Source organism: Schistocerca serialis, chromosome 4 (assembly GCF_023864345.2).
Source record: "Schistocerca serialis cubense isolate TAMUIC-IGC-003099 chromosome 4, iqSchSeri2.2, whole genome shotgun sequence".
NCBI lineage: Eukaryota > Metazoa > Arthropoda > Insecta > Orthoptera > Acrididae > Schistocerca > Schistocerca serialis.
Window position 1 is genome coordinate 955,553,251 of NC_064641.1, and position 21,349 is coordinate 955,574,599.

Below are 21,349 nucleotides of genomic sequence, written 5' to 3' on the forward strand. Positions count from 1 at the left end.
AAATTATTGATAGTCAGATGCGTGTTTCCGTTGCGTATTAATCATATAGGAGGATAACTTGTAACTTAAATTGTGAGTACGAGAGTTCATGTTACTCGATAAATTAAGAATGAATCCACTCGCTTGGCAGACCACTCATCTTGCAGGCCTGACTGCTTGATGCCACAGTATGAGCAAGGCATGTGGGTGCCTCTCAATGCAACCTCTGCTTTTTGATTGTTAACAGTAATTTTGTTAATGATGGAAGCTGAAGAAAGGAATTAAAATCTGTGACACCGCCGGGACTCGAACCCAAGTCCTCTAACTCGGCAGAAATGGTGGCAATTACACCACTGCAGCACGACGGTCAACATACAGGCGGCCGTGGCACAAATTTTAATAGCTGTCTTCTGCTTCCATCATTATCGCAGATAAAGATGAGACCTAAATGTCTCAGGGAAAACTTTCGTTATCTTCTGCTTCGTTGTAAAATGAGTGAAGGAAGTGACTTTCAGTAGTCCCTGTTAGTAACGTAACACAGTTGAAAATATAGGCTACTACTATATCAACAAGATACACACATCTAAAACAGTTCCCTGAACGTTGACTGTGGATAATGTATCACAGACACAGTCCCTTTGTTCAGAGATGTCACTAACCCCGCCCGAAGATGTAAACAACCACGCATGAGCAGCGACTATTAGACGGACGGGGTCCGACAGCCGATCAGTTCCAGTCATTTCACCAGGAAGGAGGCAAACGGCTCGTGTTCTCTGTAGTTCAACCATGCCTATACGGTCAATACCACAGTTAGATCGCGTCCGCACCGTTACCTTGTACCAGGAAGGGCTCTCAACAAGGGAAGTGTCCAGGCGTCTCGGAGTAAACCAATGCGACGTTCTTCGGACATAGAGGAGATACAGAGAGACAGGAACTGTCGATGACATGCCTCGCTCAGGCCGCCCAAGGGCTACTTCTGCAGTGGGTGACCGCTACCTACGGATTACGGCTCGGAGGAACCCTGACAGCAACGCCACCATGTTGAGTAATGCTTTTTGTGCAGCCACAGGACGTCATGTTACGACTCAAACTGTGCGCAATAGGCAGCAAGCTACGGAACTTCACTTCTGACGTCCAAGGCGAGGTCCATCTTCGCAACCACGACACCGTGCAGTGCGGTGCAGATGGGGCCAACAACATGCCGAATGGACCGCTCAGGATTAGCATCACGTTCTCTTCACTGATGAATGTCGCATATGCTTTCCATCAGACAATCGTCGGAGACGTGTTTGGAGGCAACCGGGTCAGGATGAACGCCGTAGACACACGGTCCAGTGAGTGTAGCAAGGTGGGGGTTCCCTGCTGTTTTGGGGTGGCATTATGTGGGGCCGACGTACGCCTCTGGTGGTTACGGAAGGCGCCGTAACGGCTGTACGATACGTGAATGCCATCCTCCGACCGACAGTGCAACCATGTCATCATCATATTGGCGAGGTATTCGTCTTCATGGACGACAATTCGCGTCCCCATCGTGAACATTTTGTGAATGACTTATTTCACGTTAACGATACCGCTCGACTAGAGTGGCGCCGGCCGGAGTGGCCGAGCGGTTCTAGGCGCTACAGTCTGGAACCGCGCGGCCGCTCTTAAAAATGCTTTCAGGCACCATTAAAGTAAATAAAATTACCATTTGTTAAAAGGAATTTTGTTATGATTTCATCAGTTACTCCCTGGCAACTACTTCCATCCTTATATAGTGTGATTAAATGTGTGAATGTTCTTGATGAATCGCTAGTAAATAAAATAAATTCTTAAGAATATTCTTTGAAAATAAATCATGGTTCACTGGGTATTAGAGGTACCGGTGTGTACAGCAATCTGAACAACCACCTTTGAAGGTGTCGCCGTATAGTGGTACAGCATTTCATGAGCAATAAAAAGGGCGGAAATTATGTTTATTTTGATCTCTACTCCAATTTTCTGTACAGGATCTGGAATTCTCGGGACCGAGGTAATGCAAATCTTTTTTTGGTGTGTGTATTTAACGTTGGCTGTATATGACGTCGGAGGGACAGGGAAAAGACCAATTTAGCATTTTCTGAATTTCCTGCATTTTTGAAAACTTTCACTGAAACTGAGCCGTGTGCGGCTCGCTTTTATGACGTTCATAGCGATAGTGGCGTCACATTTCCTTTGTGTGTTCACTGTCGCCACTACGTCGCCTTGTCTCTCCGTGAGTGGCAGCACCAGCACTTATCGACAGCGCGTACTGTGGTACCATCTGTGGAGCGGCCTCTAGTATTTCCTGGTCGTTATGTGTGGAGCGAGTTGAGTTGGGAAGGAGCAGTAGTTAAGTCCGGACAGCCAGTATTCGCCCGACCGCTGGCGACACACATGCATTGTTCGACGGAATGATGTGGTGGCGAGAGTGTACGACCATGCCAAGGACCAGATTCAGCGAGTCTTAGTTGAATGGACCGTGATATTCGAGTGGTGCAACTTTCACCTATGTGTGTGTGTGTGTGTGTGTGTGTGTGTTTGTGTGTGTGTGTGTGTTTCCGCCCGTCGAAGTGACCTCATGGCAATAAGTTGTCGGTCGACGTTGTATACTGGGATCTTTCCCGTGCCTGACTTAAGTGGGGACTACCGTTGGTTGGTTGTTCGGTCGGTCGTCGCAGCGGACAACGTGCATTTGGTCTCCAGACCGCTTCTGGCTTCTCTGTGTTTGTTTCACAGTGACTGGTTTTTGTATTGTGAGTTGTTGGTGGAATTGTTTTCCCGAGTCCGTGTGTATCTTGTGGTTTTGAATTGGCAGTTATTTTAATGCTGTCCGCGTACTGGATTTGGAGCGGAGTTGCGAACGGACATCAGTTCGGTTGGGGCGCAGCAGCGAGCAGATCTGTGCAGTGCGAGGCCAAGCCGGGGCCGCTGGCGGCATGCTGCCACTGCCGGATCAAGAAGCGGTAGCTGCGAGAGGGACGACTTTGTTGTACACCGAACCCTGGACGTTCAAGCTGAGTGAAGAGTTAACTGCTAATGCAGCCCCGACTATTCTGAGATCTCGCCTTTGGTAGGCGGGTTGTTGCTCCCAGGGCCGCTGAGCCTGGCAGCAATGAGTGAAGTGTTTCGAGGCGGTGAAATATTGCAGCTGTCTTTCTCTATTTGTTATTCATCATTGAATTAAGTATTATTCTTATTAGTGAAGTGCAATCAGCGGTATTTTCTGCCTTGTGGCCGCTAACGCCCCAGTTACCTGCCCTGGAGGTGACCATACTTTTCCGGCAGTGTACGTTTCCTCGTCGTGTTGATGCTATCCTACACGGCGTGTAGTTCGACAGTCTCTTGCATTGTACTGTGCACATTTTTTGGGAGGTCTACCTTGGTTCTAGTGTTTACTTCGGCCTTGGGTGTTTTCTGAAGATGTAGTGCTGTCTGTCTCTTCGCCCTTGCGTAAAAATATTCCATCGTTGTACCAGTGATCGGATGTTAGGCGGATTGGTTAGTCGGTCGGTCGGCGCTTAAGCTGCCCCTAGTCTGAGTTGCCATCCTTATCTTATGTTTGAATTACCTTGCCATGCCGACCCTTGGAACACTTGCTGAGAACCGCTTGGGCTGATTCCTTAGATTGTGATGTTAGTTTCAAGGATATTTGTAATTTTCTAATTATTGTTGGTGTGGCCTTCATCCAAGCAATAATACCACTTCTTTAAAAATAAGGCCTTCAGCCGTGTTGCAGTTTGTTATAAAACGAAGTATTTATCTTAATATGTGCTATTTGGAATAGTTCTTCAACCGTTTTTGATTTGAAGTTGCGGGTGGCCTTCAGCCGAGCAATAATTTCACTTCTTTTGTGATAAGGCATTCAACCGTGTTACAGTTTGTTTTAAAACGAAGTATTTATCTTAATATGTGCTCTTTGGAATTGTTCTTCTGACTGCTAATTCTGGCCTTCAGCCGTTCGTTCAAAAATGGCTCTGTGCACTATGGGACTTAACTTCTGAGGTCAACAGTCTCCTAGAACTTAAAACTACTTAAACCTAACTAACCTAAGGACATCACACACATCCATGCCCGAGGCAGGATTCGAACCTGTGACCGTAGCGGTGGCGCGGTTCCAGACTGAAGCGCCTAGATCCGCTCGGCCACCACGGCCGTCAGCCGTCTGTTGTTTGAGGTTATTCCTGGTGGTCTTCGGCCCTAAAATTGCGGAATTTTTTTCTCTGATATAAGGCCTTCAGCCGTAATGCAGTAAATTATGATTTTTGTTTTTTTAGAGATTGTTTTAAAGCTTAAAAATTTAATGAAGTAACGTATTTGTTGTGCAACCAAGAGTAATTGATTACGGCCCCGTCCACAACCGTAACCTTATCCTGCCCCATCTTGAGAAACGAGCTCCGAGACACTGCAGATAAAATGTCGAGAGACAAATACTACAGTATTAATTTCTAACAACTCATATCTACTAGCAACTTTTGCACTACTAAAAGAGCTAAGATAAACGCAGAGCAAGAATGAATGGGGCTTACGTTTCAGAACACTTTGTCTCCAGTGGCTTGCCGTAACATCTAAGCCCGCTATGGCACTCGAGGGAAATCCATGGAACGGGTCTGTTTAATAAAATTCGGGACACAGTGACACTGTTGATGGAGCCTGCAGCGTCATTTCGGTATTCGGCGGCGCTTTCTGGTCGTCCTTCTGGTTCGCTTTGCTAATCCTCGTTTTAAGTCTGACATGTTTGCATCTCTCGCGGGATCACACAACCAGTCAGACGCGACAAGTAACCCACCGCCGCGTACCTCTACTTGTGAGGCGGGCGCTGACGCAACACCAGACGTCTGCGCGGTCGCCGTCACCGAGTTTCATTTCGTTGGTTCAGAGGACACCTGAGCCGTAGCGCCATATTTTACTTCGCTTGGTTCTTTGGCGTCACTGGCTCGCGTTCGCTATCGATTTACTGTTTGTTCAGTAAGCGTCTTTGGTCGAAGTCGGACTTGGAGGAAGTGCTGGCGGTACGGTGTGTCTCTGGGTGGTAATACATTTGGTCCGAGACAGGAGAGTTGCACGTTAGAGCCATGTAGTGTCATCGGGTTCCTACGTGAGATCAGTTGGGCTGTTTGAGCCAAGTTGGTCTGCGAAAGCCGCCTCCGCCCGACACAGGAAATTGGCTGTTGGACGAGTGGTGTGTAAGGCGTGCCGGTCGACTGGTGGTCTCTGCCCCCCTCGCTTCCGCCAGCTACTGCGGGCCCCCGGCTGTGGAAAGGGGCAACTTTGTGGCCGTCCGATCGTTGATTAGTGACACCGCAATTCATCGGCTCGTATGGACTGCCGCTTCTCGTTGCTCGCAACCTCGCTCGTCTGCATCACCGTGGACCGATCTGCCGGATACGCCACCCGACTGTTTCTTATTACCATCTCAATTCACCTCTTGCATCCATGCAGCGCCGACACCTTACAGCTTCGTTTGACTGCAATATCTACGAATGTATGTATTCGCAACCCCACAACACCCCACTGCCGCCCCACACCGAACCCAGTGTTATTGTGCGGTTCAGCCGGCAGTGGACACCCCCCCACCCACGTCAACCCCCCTCCCCCCCCCTCCTCCGCGGGAACGTCTCATACCAGACAAGTGTAATCCCAAATGTTTGTGTGGTAGAATAATTATGGTGTACGCGTACCTGAAACGGTGTTTGCGCAGCAATCGCCGACGAAGTGTAACTGAGGCGGAATAAGGGGAACCAGCCCGCATTCGCCGAGGCAGATGAAAAATCGTCTTAAAAACATCCACAGGCCTGCTGGCACACCGGACCTCGACACTAACCCGCCGGGAGCCGGCACGCCTACCTGCCTGGGAAACAGCGCGTTAGCCGGGCAGACTTGACTACAGTGGTCTGAAAGGAGTGACCTTGTAGTCATATTTCTTCAGACTGTGGCCATAACATTTAAACTGCAAATCTAGGCTGAATTTTTATTTAGATGGTTCCTTTTCCTGCTATTATTGTTATTAAATGCATGTTATACTTCTCCAAAATGTGGCCGTACATTGTAGTACACTATTGGCCATTAAAATAGCTACACCAAGAAGATGACGTGCTACAGACGCGAAATTCAACCGACAAGAAGACGATGCTGTGATATGCAAATGATTAGCTTTTCAGAGCATTCACACAACGTTGGCGCCGGTGGCGACATCTAAAACGTGCTGACACGAGGAAAGTTTCCAACCGATTTCTCATAGCAGTTGACCGGCGTTGCCTGGTGAAACGTTGTTGTCATGCCTCGTGTAAGGAGGAGAAATGCGTACCATTGCGTTTCCGACTTTGATGAGGGTCGAATTATAGCCTATCGCGATTGCGGTTTATCGTATCGCGACATTGCTGCTCGCGTTGGTCGAGATCCAATGACTGTTAGCAGAATATGGAATCGGTGGGTTGAGGAGGGTAATACGGAGCGCCGTGCTGAATCCCAACGGCCTCGTGTCACTAGCACTCAACATGACAGGCATGCGGATGGTTGTAACGGATCGTGCAGCCACGTCTCGATGCCTGAGTCAATAGATGGGGACGTTTGCAAGAGGACAACCATCTGCACGTACATTTGAATAGCCAGTAGTGTATGTTTTTGATCTTAATTTAAATTTTAACATATCAATAAATTGTTATTTGCATGAAATAATAACCAGTTGATTTGTATACCTGGTCCTTCCCGTTTTCCTTAACTCCATATTGTCTAAGCAGCTGAGGTTATCCAAGCGTCCGGACTCATATACAGAATTATGGTTTCAGACATCCGGATGCGTGTATCGTTGCAGAAAGAACTTATTAACAATGACATTAAGTTTCATTGTAGGGTGTCGTCATTCTGTTGTTCAGAAAGGCTGTATGATTTAACCTAATTCATCACGCAAGAGCAGAAATATTTAGTGTAGTGTACACAATTTCAGAGATTGCAGCATTGCTGGCCGTCTTCTTAAGCCATGATGCAGGAGAAACTTCAATTGCGTGCACCTTTGAACATCAAAAAATACTGGCAGTAAAAGTAAATTATACATAGTGACGTGTCGGCCACACAACAAGAAACTACATACAGTTTAACGACTTCCTTTCTTTATTAGCAAAACCTAGTTACTTTATTAGGAGCGAACTTCCATCTGAAATTAACTGGACAACTGAGATATGTGTTTGAATGTGAAAATAGGAACAATGTAAATAACTTCTCTCTGTAATCTTCATTTTTAGTAATATGTTAATACATAAAAATTTCGCCGGCCGCGGTGGTCTAGCGGTTCTGGCGCTGCAGTCCGGAACCGCGGAACTGCTACGGTCGCAGGTTCGAATCCTGCCTCGGGCATGGGTGTGTGTGATGTCCTTAGGTTAGTTAGGTTTAAGTAGTTCTAAGTTCTAGGGGACTTACGACCTAAGATGTTGAGTCCCATAGTGCTCAGAGCCATTTGAACCATTTGAACCATAAAAATTTCGGAACTCACAATAAAAAAGTTAATGGCATACAGTGTTATAACTTTATCAAATACAAAGTGTCTAGTTTTGTAAAATCTTCACTGGTGTGAAAGCAATTTTGTCACTGAAATAAAAATAAGCATTGGAGCACAGTAAGTACACAATGTAAAAACAATACGGTCTACAGTTCCGCAATGCCCTTCACCCATTCGGTGAAGTCGGGTACATATTTCCAAAACTTGTTTCGATAGTTTCAATAATTCCGGAAAGATTGGCAATGACGGATCGTAAGTACCGTACAATATATCCCATTACTGACACTTCAGAAACACGGACGCAGATTCAGTCTTGGCTAATGGCAACTGCCGGACCCACGTTATATTTTATATTATACTATATTATATTATATTATATTTTAATTTCCAGAATAGAGGCTCCATGCGACCGGCGTCAATAGATATTTCAGTCGCTTAAATCCTTTCTGATCCTATGGTTACAGTACGTAAAACAAAGCTTCGGTTCTCAGTGTAGCTTCGATCTAAACTGACAGGACTTGTTCGATACGGCTGGCGATGAAAGCTGGAAAAGCTGGGTATTACGTCAATGTTGTTCCATTCTGAGCTGAGTGGGTGGCGATCCACGTGCAGCGGTTTCCGGGAAGCAGCGTGCAATTAACACCGATGGCAGCGCCTGACCTTTCTGGGTAGTCCGCCATTGTAGCCAGTTCGCCAGCCGTAATATAGCTGTTAATGGTTCCTAATGCTTGATGTGCAGCATCGTTAACTCGAGCAACCTATAGTATTCGCAACGGAGCCGCACAAATTCCGGGACCATTTCAGTTTGCCAACATTTCAGGGCTACAATCGGATAGAAAATCAATACCCCACATGTATCACAGTAGTCAAGACAGACAAACTTGTTTGTTGTATCTTACGTTAGAATTAGTACCGTATTTTACGAACTAAAAGACGCTTCGAACTATGAGACGCACCTTAAGTTTTAAATAATTTTTTAAAGTGACGTTTTTACCACTTTTATTACTAGAATTCAAAGCCAGGCAAATAAAATATAGATATATATAAAACCAATCTTACTTTTAAAATCCCTGAAAATCTTCATCCGATTCTTCTTCTTCTGCCTCTTCGTTGTCATCGTTGTCCCCTTCATATATAAGATGCTCTTCACTGCTATCGAGAGCGATACTTTTGCCGCACGTCTTGAAAGATTTAACAATAATGCCTTCTCTCACTCTACAAGTGTTTTATCCACTGACAAAATTGTTTGATTGTAGGTCGTCTTAAAGCGTTGATGGGTTTCATCTATCATCCATTTGTTCCATTCCTCTCTCATATACACTTTAAATGGTTTACTTATCGAGACATCAATAGGTTGCAATTGTGAAGTGAGTCCACCCGGAATAACAGCAATCTGTATTTCCCTGTCTCATTTCCTTTTTCACAGAACTTTTAAAATGACTACTACATTGATTTAGCACAAGAAGAGAACTCTTCTCCAATGAAGCATCTTTTCTTCTCTCCCACACTCTGGTAATCCATAATTTCATACCAGTCTCGTCTACGTACGTGAGCAACGCCACCTGGCGGTATTTTGGAAGGTTTTGGCATTCTTTGTTTTCAAAATAATTATTGAATTAAATTTAATACCGTCAGCTTAGTGTATTTCTTCATTTCCACTTGTCTTTAAAGTTACAGTTTTAGCATCTCGGCACATCAAATGTCAGTGGAGTTTCGTCCATATTTGCTGTTTGGCTTAGCTCCACAATGGTTTTCGTTCGATGTTGATTTCCTCTTCATATTGTTGTGGCATTTTCTGTGATATTTTGGTTTTGGTTCGCATGATAAGTCCATGACGCTTAATATACATTTAAAGTCTGAAGTTCTATTGTAGCCCTAGCTTAGCAGCATGTATTTGTGTCATTTTCGTGTTAATTCCGATGCCATTTTCACGGTGTCTTTGAATCTATTTTAGAACGTCACTTCTCGTTTAGACCATTTTGCATCAGTCTCCTATTTGCACATTTACTCTTCCTCATTTCTTTCCGTTCTTCTTTACTCTCCCGTCAATAGAGAATAGTTTTTTTTTTTCCTTGGTGGAGCGTCAAAATGCTGCTCAGCTGCTATTTCCATTTTCTTCTGCATATGTTATTACTTTCAATCTATAGCCAGCATGATATTAACACCTTACATTTTTCTCCATTGCGAAACTACCTACTAACGAAAATATTGTACTGTTACTGATAACACAAATCACTGGCATCGTAGGTTTTAATGACGAACCGTAGGCTAGACAGTTTCCTGGATTTCTGATGGTGGGATAGGAGAGAAAGAGCGTTAGTTGTCGTTGTTGTTGTCGTCTTCAGTCCAGAGACTGGTTTGATGCAGGTCTCCATGCTACTCTATCCTGTGCAAGCTTTTTCACCTCCCAGTACCTACTGCAACCTACATCCTTCTCAACCTGTTTAGTCTGTTCATCTCTCGGTCTCTCTCCACAATTATAACCTCCGCGCTGCCCTCCAATACTAAACTGGTGATACCTTGATGCCTCAGAATATGTCCTACCAAACGATCCTTTCCTTCTAATCAAGTTGTGCCACAAATTTCTCTTCTCTCCAATTCTATTCAATTCCTCCTGATTAGTTATGTGATCTACCCATCTAACCGTCAGCATTCTTCTGTAGCACCACATTTCGAAAGCTTCTATTCTCTTCTTGTCTAACCTATTTATCGTCCACGTTTCCCTTCCGTACATGGCTACACTCCATACAAATACTTTCAGAACTGACTTCCTGACGCTTAAATCAATACTCGATGTTAACAAATTTCTCTTCTTCAGAAACGCTTTCCTCGCCATTGCCAGTCTACATTTTATATCCTCTCTACTTCGACCATTATCAGTTATTTTGCTCCCCAAATAGCATTACCTAATCTAATTCCCGCAGCATCACCCGATTTAAGTCGCCTACATTCCTTTATTCTCGTTTTGCTTTTGATGATGTTCATCTTATACTCCCATTTCAAGACCATGTCCATTCCGTTCAGCTGCTCTTCCAGGTCATTTCCTGTCTGTTACAGAATTACAATGTCATCGGCGAACATCAAAGTTTTTATTTCTTCTCTGTGGATTTTAATTCCTACCCCAAATTTTTCATTCGTTTCCTTTACTGCTTGGTCAATATACAGATTGAATAACATTGGAGAGAGGCTACAACCCTGTCTCACTCCCTTCCCAACCACTGCTTCCCCTTCATGTCCCTCGACTCTTGTAACTGCCATCTGGTTTCTGTAAAAATTGTAAATAGCCCCTGCCACCTCCAGAGTTTTAAAAAGAGGATTCCAGTCAACCATGTCATAGGCTTTCTCTAAGTCTACAAATGCTAGAAACGTAGGTTTGCATTTCCGTAATCCACTTTCTAAGATAAGTCGCAGGGTCAGTATTACCTCACGTGTTCCAACATTTCTACGGAATCCAAACTGATCTTCCCCGAGGTCGGCTTCTACCAGTTTTTCCATTCGTTTGTAAAGAATTCGCGTTAGTATTTTGCAGCTGTACTTATTAAACTGATAGTTCTATAATTTTCACATCTGTCAACACCTGCTTTCTTTGGGATTGGAATTACTATATTCTTCTTGAAGTCTGAAGGTATTTCGCCTGTCTCATACATCTTCCTCACCAGATGGTAGAGTTTTGTTAGACCTGGCTCTCCCAAGGCTGTCAGTAGTTCTAATGGAATGTTGTCTACTCCCGGGGCCTCGTTTCGACTTAGTTCTTTCAGTGCTCTGTCAAACTCTTCAAGCAGTATCATATCTCCTATTTCATTTTCATCTACATTCTCTTCCATTTCTATAATACTGTCCTTAAGAACATCGCCTTTGTATAGAGCCTCTATATACTCCTTCCAGCTTTCTGCTTTCCCTTCTTTGCTTAGAACTGGGTTTCCATCTGAGCTCTTGATAATCATGCAGGTGGTTCTCATTTCTCCAAAGGATTCTCTAATTTTCCTGTAAGCAGTATCTATCTTACCCCTAGTGAGATAAGCCTCTACATCCGTACATTTGTCCTCTAGCCATCCCTGCTTAGACATTTTTCACTTCTTGTCCATCTCATTTCTGAGACGTTTGTATTCACTTTTGCCTGCTTCATTTACTATATTTTTATATTTTCTCCTTTCATCAATTAAATTCAATATGTCTTCTGTTACCCAAGGATTTCAATTATCCCTCATCTTTTTACCTACTTGATCCTCTGCTATCTTCACTATTTCGTCTCTCAAAGCTACCCATTCTACTTCTAGTGTATTTCTTTCCCTCATTCTCGTCAATCATTCCCTAATGCTCTCCCTGTAGCTCTCTACAACATCTGGTTTTTTTCAGTTTATCCAGGTCCCATCTCCTCAAATACCCACCTTTTTGAAGTTTCTTCAGTTTTAATCTACAGTTCATAACCAATAGAATGTGGTCGGAGTCCACATCTGCCCCTGGAAAAGTCTTTCAATTTAAAATCTGGTTCCTCAATCTCTGTCTTACCATTATATAATCCATCTGAAACCTGTCAGTATGTCCGGCCGCGGAGGTCTCGCTGTTCTAGGCGCGCAGTCCGGAACCGCACGACTGCTACGGTCGCAGGTTCGAATCCTGCCTCGGGCATGGATGTGTGTGATGTCCTTAGGTTAGTTAGGTTCCAGTAGTTCTAAGTTCTAGGGGACTGATGACCACAGCTGTTAAGACCCATAGTGCTCAGAGCCATTTGAACCATTTGAACCTGTCAGTATCTACAGGTTTCTTCCATGTATACAACCTTCATTTATCATTCCTGAACCAAGTGTTAGCTATGATTAAGTTATGCTCTGTGCAAAATTATACCAGGCGGCTTCGTCTTTCGTTTCTTCCCCCCAATCCATACTCACCTACGACGTTTCCTTCTCTCCCTTTCCCTACTGCGGAATTCCATTCACCCATGACTATTAAATTTTCGTCTCCCTTCACTATCTGAATAATTTCTTTTATCTCATCATAGATTTTCAATCTCTTCGTCATCTGCGGAGCTAGTTGGCATATAAACTTCTACAACTGTGGTAGGCGTGGGCTTCGTATCTATCTTGGCCACAATAATGCATTCACTAGGCTGTTTGTAGTAGCTTACCCGCATTCCTATTTTCCTATTCATTATTAAACCTACTCCTGCATTACCCCTATTTGATTTTGTATTTATAATCCTGTATTCACCTGACCAGAAGTCTTGTTCCTCCTGCTACCGAACTTCACTAATTCCCACTATATCTAACTTAAACGTATCCATTTCCATTTTTAAATTTTGTTACCTACCTGCCCGATTAAGGGATCTGACATTCCACGCTCCGATCCGTAGAATGCCAGTCTGCTTTCTCCTGATAATAACGTCCTCCTGAGTAGTCCCCGCCCGGAGGTCCGAATGGGGGACTATTTTACATTCGGAATATTTTACCCAAGAGGACGCCATCATCATTTAACCATACAGTAAAGCTGCATGGCCTCGGGAAAAATAACGGCTGCAGTTTTCCCTTGCTTTCAGCCGTTCTCAGTACCAGCACAGCAAGGCCGTTTTGGTTAGTGTTACAAGGCCAGATCAGTCAGTCATCCAGACTGTTGCCCCTGCAACTTCTGGAAAGGCTGCTGCCCCTCTTCAGCAACCACACGTTTGTCTGGCCTCTCAACAGATACCCCTCCGTTGTGGTTGCACCTACGGTACGGCCATCTGTATCGCTGAGGCACGCAAGCCTCCCCACCAACGGCAAGGTCCATGGTTCATTGGGGGGGGGGGGGGGGCGTTAGTAAGCTTGCGAATCTTTGCAACTCATGTTCGTCGTATCGATGCACTGATGCTGTCAGTTTAATGCGTTGTTGGCAGATATAAATTTCCCGCAGCATCGAATATATGGCCATTTTTAAGACTGGCGGGAATATTATATCAAACACTGGACATTTTTACATTATTTTCGAGTAAAGGCACACGTGACTTTTGGAGACAACTTTTCGAAAAAAAAAGTGCGTCTTATATTCCGTAAAATACAGTACATGGCACTGCTCTTTGAACACTTGACCGTCTATTGTTCTACCTTGACTAAACCCCACGCAATCTGTCCGTTGTGCACTGCACTCATTGATTTCCCGCCTGCCTGCTTCTTGTACAGGGTGACAATTATCGAACTATATAAAAAAAGTAAATTAGTTACAAATTATGGCGTGCACACACTTTATTCAACATGTAAACGTCACTACAGACATTTTTGATTTTTGTTATGACATGTTCGATATGCCTGCCGTCATAGCGATGATGTGGTGCAGACGATTAGCGAAGTTCTGCATGACCCGCAGAAGTAGCGGAACATCGATGGTGTTGATGACCTCCTGAACGGCTGTTTTCAGCTCAGCAATGGCGTTCGAGTTATTGCTGTACATCTTGTAGCATCACAAAAAGAAGTCGCTTGTGTTCAGAACCGGAGAATATGGCGGCCAATCGAGGCCCATTCCTGTGGCCTCTGGGTAACCTGGAGCCAGAATGTGGTCCCCAACGTGCTCCTCCAGGACATCAAATGGGGTCGAGCTCCTTGTATAGACCACATCTTGTCGATATCAGGGTCACTTTGCACAATGAGGATGAAGTCATCTTCCAAAACGTTCACGTACCCTTCGGTAGTCACCGTGCCATCAAGCAATATGATTATTCCGTGGCTGGACATTGCTCACCACGCAGTCGCCCGTTGAGGATGAAGAGACTTCTCTATCGCGAAAGGCGAATTCTCAGTTCCCCAAATGCCCCAAGTTTGCTTACTAACGAAGCCATACAATTGAAAGTGGGCTTCGTTGCTAAAGCAAATCATATATGTGCATAGAATTTCCCAACATTCCCCCTCCGCGAACCGCGCAGTTTGAACGTCCTACCGCAAACTGTTCAGAAGTTACGACGATTTTATTTCATACAGTTCAATAATTCTCACAATGTATGTTCCGTAGCGGACTTTCACTTTTCCCTTGCCTCCATATGCTTTTATTTTAGAATTTATCGACACTCTGTCCCTGAACATTCCCAAACAACCTTGTTGCGTAAATTGCATAAAGAACTTGTTTATCCATTGATCCTTTAAAAAAATATACAGTCTGAGAGACTTCAGTGCATGCTGCGACGAATTTTGTCGGTTCTTCCATAAATTTAGAGAGATCTTTTCTAATCTCTTTATCATCCAGGGCCTTAAGGCTTAAACAATTCGCGAGTTCGTGCACGGACTGATAGCGGAATGTAGATAATTTCATGGGAATTTCTCGTGTGTTTTGATGCCATGACCGTGTAAGCACCTTTGTACCTTTGAAATGACAAGCACGCAATGTCGTCAGAGAAGCTGTGTCGCCTGTGGGCTTGCTCCGACCATCTCTACCAGGATATGAAGTCAACCGCGAGATGAGGATACACAGTAGTCGACTGTGATGTGTCATGGGCCGAGCGGTATATCTGTGGAAGTGGAATATGTCGATTTACTGATTAATTATTTGAGATGAGATTTTGGTGAGACGATTTAATTTAAGGTAATTGATTTCAGTTTTGTACTTCATTGCGGCAGCTTTTAGTTATGCATTCTTTGTTCAGACATCCAGAGACCTGAGTATAAAGAAAGATAAACAGCCATGCAAATTTTCCATTTGAATTTCAAGGTATTTAATGTCATTTTTACGAGTAGCATTTGTGAAAATATCTCATTTGATGTTAAAGACTAGTTACGTTTGTTCAGTCAAGAACTGTATTTTTAATTTTTAAAATTTTTTTGCATATTAATGTTTGTGAAACAAAAAAAGAGATAATTTTTCGAAATAGAACTTTCCAGAAAACTAATTACATTTGATGTTATGATTTATCCCTAGTCTCTGTCAGCATCCAGAGTTCATGCCAGAATATCAGTTATCATTTTTTTCTTCTTCAGATTTGTCAGGAACCAAGTTTGCTTTACTCTTCAACTTTTCTAGTCCTGTCTTCCTCAGTTGCGTGTAATATTACGGTATATTGATAATTTTTACTTGTGGACTGTCTGTCAGACGGTCCACAAGCAAAAATTATCAATATACCGTAATGCTTTACTCTGTTTTAAAAAGAGTGCGCATTGCGCCAGACGCATCTCAGTAGTTCGTTGCAGCATAGTAAATCCGACGGGCTTTCAATAGAAGAACAGTGAGCCGGTGGGTCTCTGGCGCCAGGCGATATCTACTTACGTCTTTGATCGTTGTCCCTGTACGTTGTTCTCTTAGCGTCTTTGAGGCAGGCTATTTATGGTGGCGCGCGTGCGCAAGTCGAGGAGAGTGGGTCGGCGCATGAGTCGAGTCTGTCTGTGGCGTGACGTACTTGTGATGTTGTCGTTGTGGGGAGTTGGCGACACCGTGTCACGTGGCACGGCCGTATGCCGTGAGGTCCAGTTGAGCTGGAGCAACGAAGAAGCATGGGCCGCTGCCAGAAAGTATTAAAGTTGTATTGACACGAAAGGCCAGTGGCGACCAGGATTTGCTATTACGGCGAGAGCTATGTGGCTGGATGGCGTGTGAATTTCACATGAAGAAGAAAAATTTAATCGCCAAGCTTTCGTGGTGGGTTCCTCCTTCTATGTATAGTGAATATTATTGTGTACTTAAGGACTGTTGACTGTTGCAGTTGCTCGTGCTAGTGGCCAGCAAAACATTCACTGCAGTGGTGGCGAGGCGAGTTATGTTCTGGGACGGCCACGAAATAGCACCTCGCATTTGTAAGTTTGGATTTGGTGCTTAGTGGCACGCTGAAGGTAGCTCGTTCACTTGAATGTCATTTCTTAATATAGTTATAGATTTCGATTTTATGGTTTTACGAATCAGTGGTAGTTGTTGTTTCTTAATAATTTCTTGTGTGTATGGAAGGCAAGTGGCCATGATAAATACAGGTCACATTGTGTTTAATGGTCGGATGGAGGCCGTGTGTATTTTGGTCAGTGGCCACAGAGGCCGTGCTTATTGCATTAGCGACGTATTTGAAGTGACATTAGTTTTCTATTGCAATTTCAAGTACCTATCTCAAGGTTGATTGTCACATGAGGTACTGCCCGTTTGATTTATAAGGTGTCAGCTATTTAGCAAAGACATTATCTTGTAAGGTGGACCTTAAGTCATTGGTTGTGAACTGACACGGGTTATCTCGATTTTTTTATTTTATTCATAAAAAGAAATTATGCTCCTTAATTCTGTTCATGAGTGAACTTGTAATATGTTTATATTTAGGTATTGCTTTTCTCTCTCTCTCCCTCTCTCTCTCTCTCTCTCTCTCTCTCTCTCTCCCCCCCCCCTCTCTCTCTCTGTCTCTCTCTCTCCTCTCTCTCTCTCTCTCTCTCTCTCTCTCTCTCTCTCTCTCTATATATATATATATATATATATATATATATATATATATATATATATATATATATATGTGTGTAACTTGTATATAATACAGTGTGTCTGCCGCTCATGTTTTCCTATTTTCAGAAAGGTGTATAGTGGTCGACGCGAGCAAACCTCGCCCCGCGAGCTTGCAGTGTGACGGAAATCTCAGGATTTGAACTCAGGGCCGTCCGGACCCCGTTAATGCGCGATTCCCCTATTCTATTCAACGAGAGGCTTGTTTTAGGCACAAGATTTCCTACTGCCCAATGTTAAGTTCACCCTTTGCATCGTGTGTTTGCGAAATCGTAACAGATTAACGTTTGCTCGCGTCCATCACATGTTCATCAAATTTGACGTTTTGCCTTAAGCTTGCATAAAGTCTAGAATCTTCCGGACGTTGAGTGTAGTAGAATGCTAAGTGTAAACAGAACAATTAATAGTACCCTTCAGGTCAGATAGCATCAAATTAATTTTACCTTTTAAGTAAGTGTAAAACTGAGTGAGAAAGGCGATAGCCTACATTGTAAACATTTGGTTACCTATTTCATCTATTATTTTCGTTTTTGCTACCGGCACGTAAAGGGGCCGTTGTCACAAGTGTGACGGTTAATGTTGTAGATACTAATTGTGGATAGGGCCTTAATATGCATATGTTGGTAATTGATTATTACTGCTGATGAATTCATGTGTATGAGTAATCAATAAAGAAGTGTTTCAACTACAAACTGGTTGTGTTACTGGTATAGAAGGTTAGAGTGTGCAATCGCAACACCAAACAGTGTCACGGTGTTTGCACTGTGTGACAGTTAAGCGAAAATTAAATAATAAGGGAAGGGAACAACGAGGTTTTCGATGGTCAGTTCATCGGTTTTAAAGTTTAGTGATTCACAGTGTTGAAGTCACAGATAGTTTGCACTGCCAGCAAGCAAAACTTTTAATAAATGTCAATAGTCGTATCACTTTAATTGTGATAAATTTCAAGGAATGGGCCGAAACATTACAACCACTGCCCAGTCACACCATCACACATCACCACCATCTGGTGGGGCTGCAGGAATGTGGTGCGCAGCTCGGACGCTATCGGAAGACAGCTCCGAGCTCGCAAACAGTGGCTCATAGTTAACGCGAATTGCCTGGCCTGTGCCTAGACACATCGGCCGGGGTGGCCGAGCGGTTCTAGGCGCTACAGTCTGGAACCACGCGACCGCTACGGTCGCAGGTTCGAATCCTGCCTCGGGCGTGGGTGTGTGTGATGTCCTTAGGTAAGTTAGTTTTAAGTAGTTCTAAGTTCTAGGGGACTGATGACCTCAGTTTTTAAGTTCCATAGCACTCAGAGCCATTTGAATATATCTACACAAAACTACCAAAGTCTCTTCGAAACCGTGTCACGAAGAAAGTACTGTATTGCCTTCAGAAGGTGAGCGAACACGATACTGAGCAGTTGGTCATGATGTTTTTAGCTCACGTATGTGCCAGTTGTAAATGATGATGAAACAAAAGTGGCTAAAAAGACGGCGACAGTATTAAGGTATTGATATAATGACAAAAATCTTATGAGGGCGAGCTGAAAAGTAATGCCTACGAATGCTTTTTCTGTGAAAACACTTAAAGGCATTTAAATGAATAAGCGTTATTAACATTCAACCTCCTTATTCTTCATATCTACATATTTACACTACTGGCCATTAAAATTGCTACAACAAGAAGAAATGCAGATGATAAACGGGTATTCATTAGACAAATATATTATACTAGAACTGACATGTGATTACATTTTCACGCAATTTGGCTGCATAGATCCTGAGACATCAGTACCCACAACAACCACCTCTGGCCGTAATAACGGCCTCGATACGCCTGGGCATTGAGTCAAACAGAGCTTGGATGGCGTGTACAGGTACAGCTGCACATGCAGCTTCAACACAATACCACAGTTCATCAAGAGCAGTGACTGGCGTATTGTGACGAGCCAGTCGCTCAGCCACCATTGACCAAACGTTTTCAATTGGTGAGAGATCTGGAGAATGTGGTAGCCAAGTATTCTGTATCCAGAAAGGCCTGCACAGGAACTGCAACATGCGGTCGTGCATTATCCTGCTGAAATGTAGGGTTTCGCAGGGATCGAATGAAGGGTAGAGCCACGGATCATAGCACATCTGAAATGTAACGTCCACTGTTCAAAGTGCCGTCAATGCAAACAAGAGGTGACCAAGACGTGTAACCAATGCCACCCCATGGTATAACACCGGGTGATACGCCAGTATGGCGATGACCAAAACACGCTTCCAATGTGTGTTCACCGCGATGTCGCCAAACACGGATGCGACCATCATGATGCTGTGAACAGAACCTGGATTGATCCGAAAAAATGACGTTTTGCCATTCGTGCACCCAGGTTCCGAGCTAATAGTCCATGCTGCTGCAAACGTCGTGGAACTGTTCTTGCAGATGGTTGTTGTCTTGCAAACGGATAAGATGCCTGTCATCTCGACTGCTAGTGATATGAGGCCGTTGGGATCCAGCACGGCGTTCCGTATTACCCTCCTGAACCCACCGATTCCATATTCTGCTAACAGTCATTGGATCTCGACCAACGCGAGCAGCAATGTCGCGATACGATAAACCGCAATCGCGTTAGGCTACGATGCGACCTTTATCAAAGTCGGAAATGTGATGGTAGTAATTTCTGCTCCTTACAGGAGGCATCACAACAACGTTTCACCAGGCAACGCCGATCAACTGCTGTTTGTGTATGAGAAATCGGTTGGAAACTTTCCTGATGTCAGCACGTTGTAGGTGTCGCCACCGGCGCCAACCTTGTGTGAATGCTCTGAAAAGCTAATCATTTGCATATCACAGCATCTTCTTCCTGTAGGTTAAATTTCCCGTCTGTAGCACGTCATCTTCGTGGTGTAGCAATTTCAATGGCCACTAATGTATTTCCCAACAGTCACGCTGGCTACGGACACATTTCTCCCAAAGAGTGTTCGCACTGTTAATGCCGACGCTGTTGAGAGTCTGACTGTTGAAAAAGTCACAACCTCACCTCTGTTTGCACCGCTTCATCGCTATTGAGACGTAGTATTCGAAGGTGTCCTCTAAGATCTGAAACAGATGAAAAATATACGGTGCCAAGTGGGTACTCTAGGCGGACGATCGACGGCAGTGGACCCAAAGTGTCGCATTGTTACATATGTCGCAGGGCTCGTGTGTGGTCTGCCATCTTCGATGTCGGAACGCGATTACATTTTCAAGGAAAACTGCAGCAAGTAAGTGCTGTGCATGCGAATTTTAAACCTCGGAAATCCACAGAAACTCGGTAAAGACAACGATCGAACACATACACACACACTCACACTAACACACACACACTGTACGGCACTAGTGTCTACAGTGTATATATATATATATATATATATATATATATATATATATATATATATATATGTGTGTGTGTGTGTGTGTGTGTGTGTGTGTGTGTGTGTGTGTGTTTTATCTTTACTAAGTTTCTGCGAAAACCGGGGTTCAAAATTCGCTTGCACAACACTTACTTTGTGCAGTTTAGGCTTGAAAATGTTGGGGACTTCTGCTGTCGAAATATCAGCAGTTTTCGATAAAGTAACTCGGTTCCAGTCCAATAAGTTATTTGAACATGGCTTTCCCTTTATTATTACTTCTGGACTTCTGAGTCTATGTATTCTAATTATTTTTGATTGGTAATCAAATTATATTTCTACTGTGGTAGTCGTAACCACGTTCCTAAGCATTCTGTCAATTGCGGCCGACAAAGAGAATGACGTAACGTGCTAGACTATGTGTCCCATCCAGACCTGTATCTGGTAACTGCCCCAAAACTGTCGCCACTGCCCGTACCAGCAACCATCTCTAAGTAGATATCAGCAGCAGGAAGCCGACTCTGGAATGATGTGCCTCAATACAGTAAATAAATGAATGCCTTCAGCAGACAGTAAATAACACGTCGGCAACGTCCTAGGTATGCGACTCGCAGACTGCAGTGCCTATTCGCTACGCGCTACTCGCTACTCACCTTTGAGTCCCGGCGGTCCCTGTGCTCCTGGAGCTCCAGCGTCCCCTTTGTCACCTTTTGGTCCCTGAGGGCCGGCTATGGCATCCTGTAACACACAGTAGAAGAGATACCTTATGTAGCAATAGGAGCGAACGAAGAAACTAAGTGAAAAGGTAGAGCAAGTGAGGACAAGACGCATAAAGAAAAGAACAACTTCCAATCGCAATTGCAAGATCCACAGGTACGTTGAGAGATAACTATCTATGATGAATCGAGGGTGGTCATTATAAACCGTTAAATCAGATGTTTCTGCGACATTATGGTTGTAAGAGGTCGTTCTGAAAGTAAAGATATAAACACAGTAAACAAAAAGCTTAGATTCGAAATAGAAAAACAACAACCAAGAAAACTTCTTCGGTAAAACCATTAAGAAAGGAAAAATTCATCATAGCTCTGAAATT

The 21,349-nt window shown here is 43.9% G+C and overlaps 1 protein-coding gene across 1 annotated transcript in view; it reads right to left on the reverse strand.

The window, feature by feature from the left end:
* The window catches only part of LOC126474854 (collagen alpha-1(XVIII) chain-like), a 513,154-nt gene that overhangs the window by 308,352 nt on the left and 183,453 nt on the right, over window positions 1–21,349 (reverse strand). Inside the window, exon 5 of the mRNA XM_050102334.1 lies at window positions 20,910–20,994. Coding sequence (XP_049958291.1) covers window positions 20,910–20,994 — 85 coding nt within the window. The remainder of the gene's footprint in view (window positions 1–20,909; window positions 20,995–21,349) is intronic.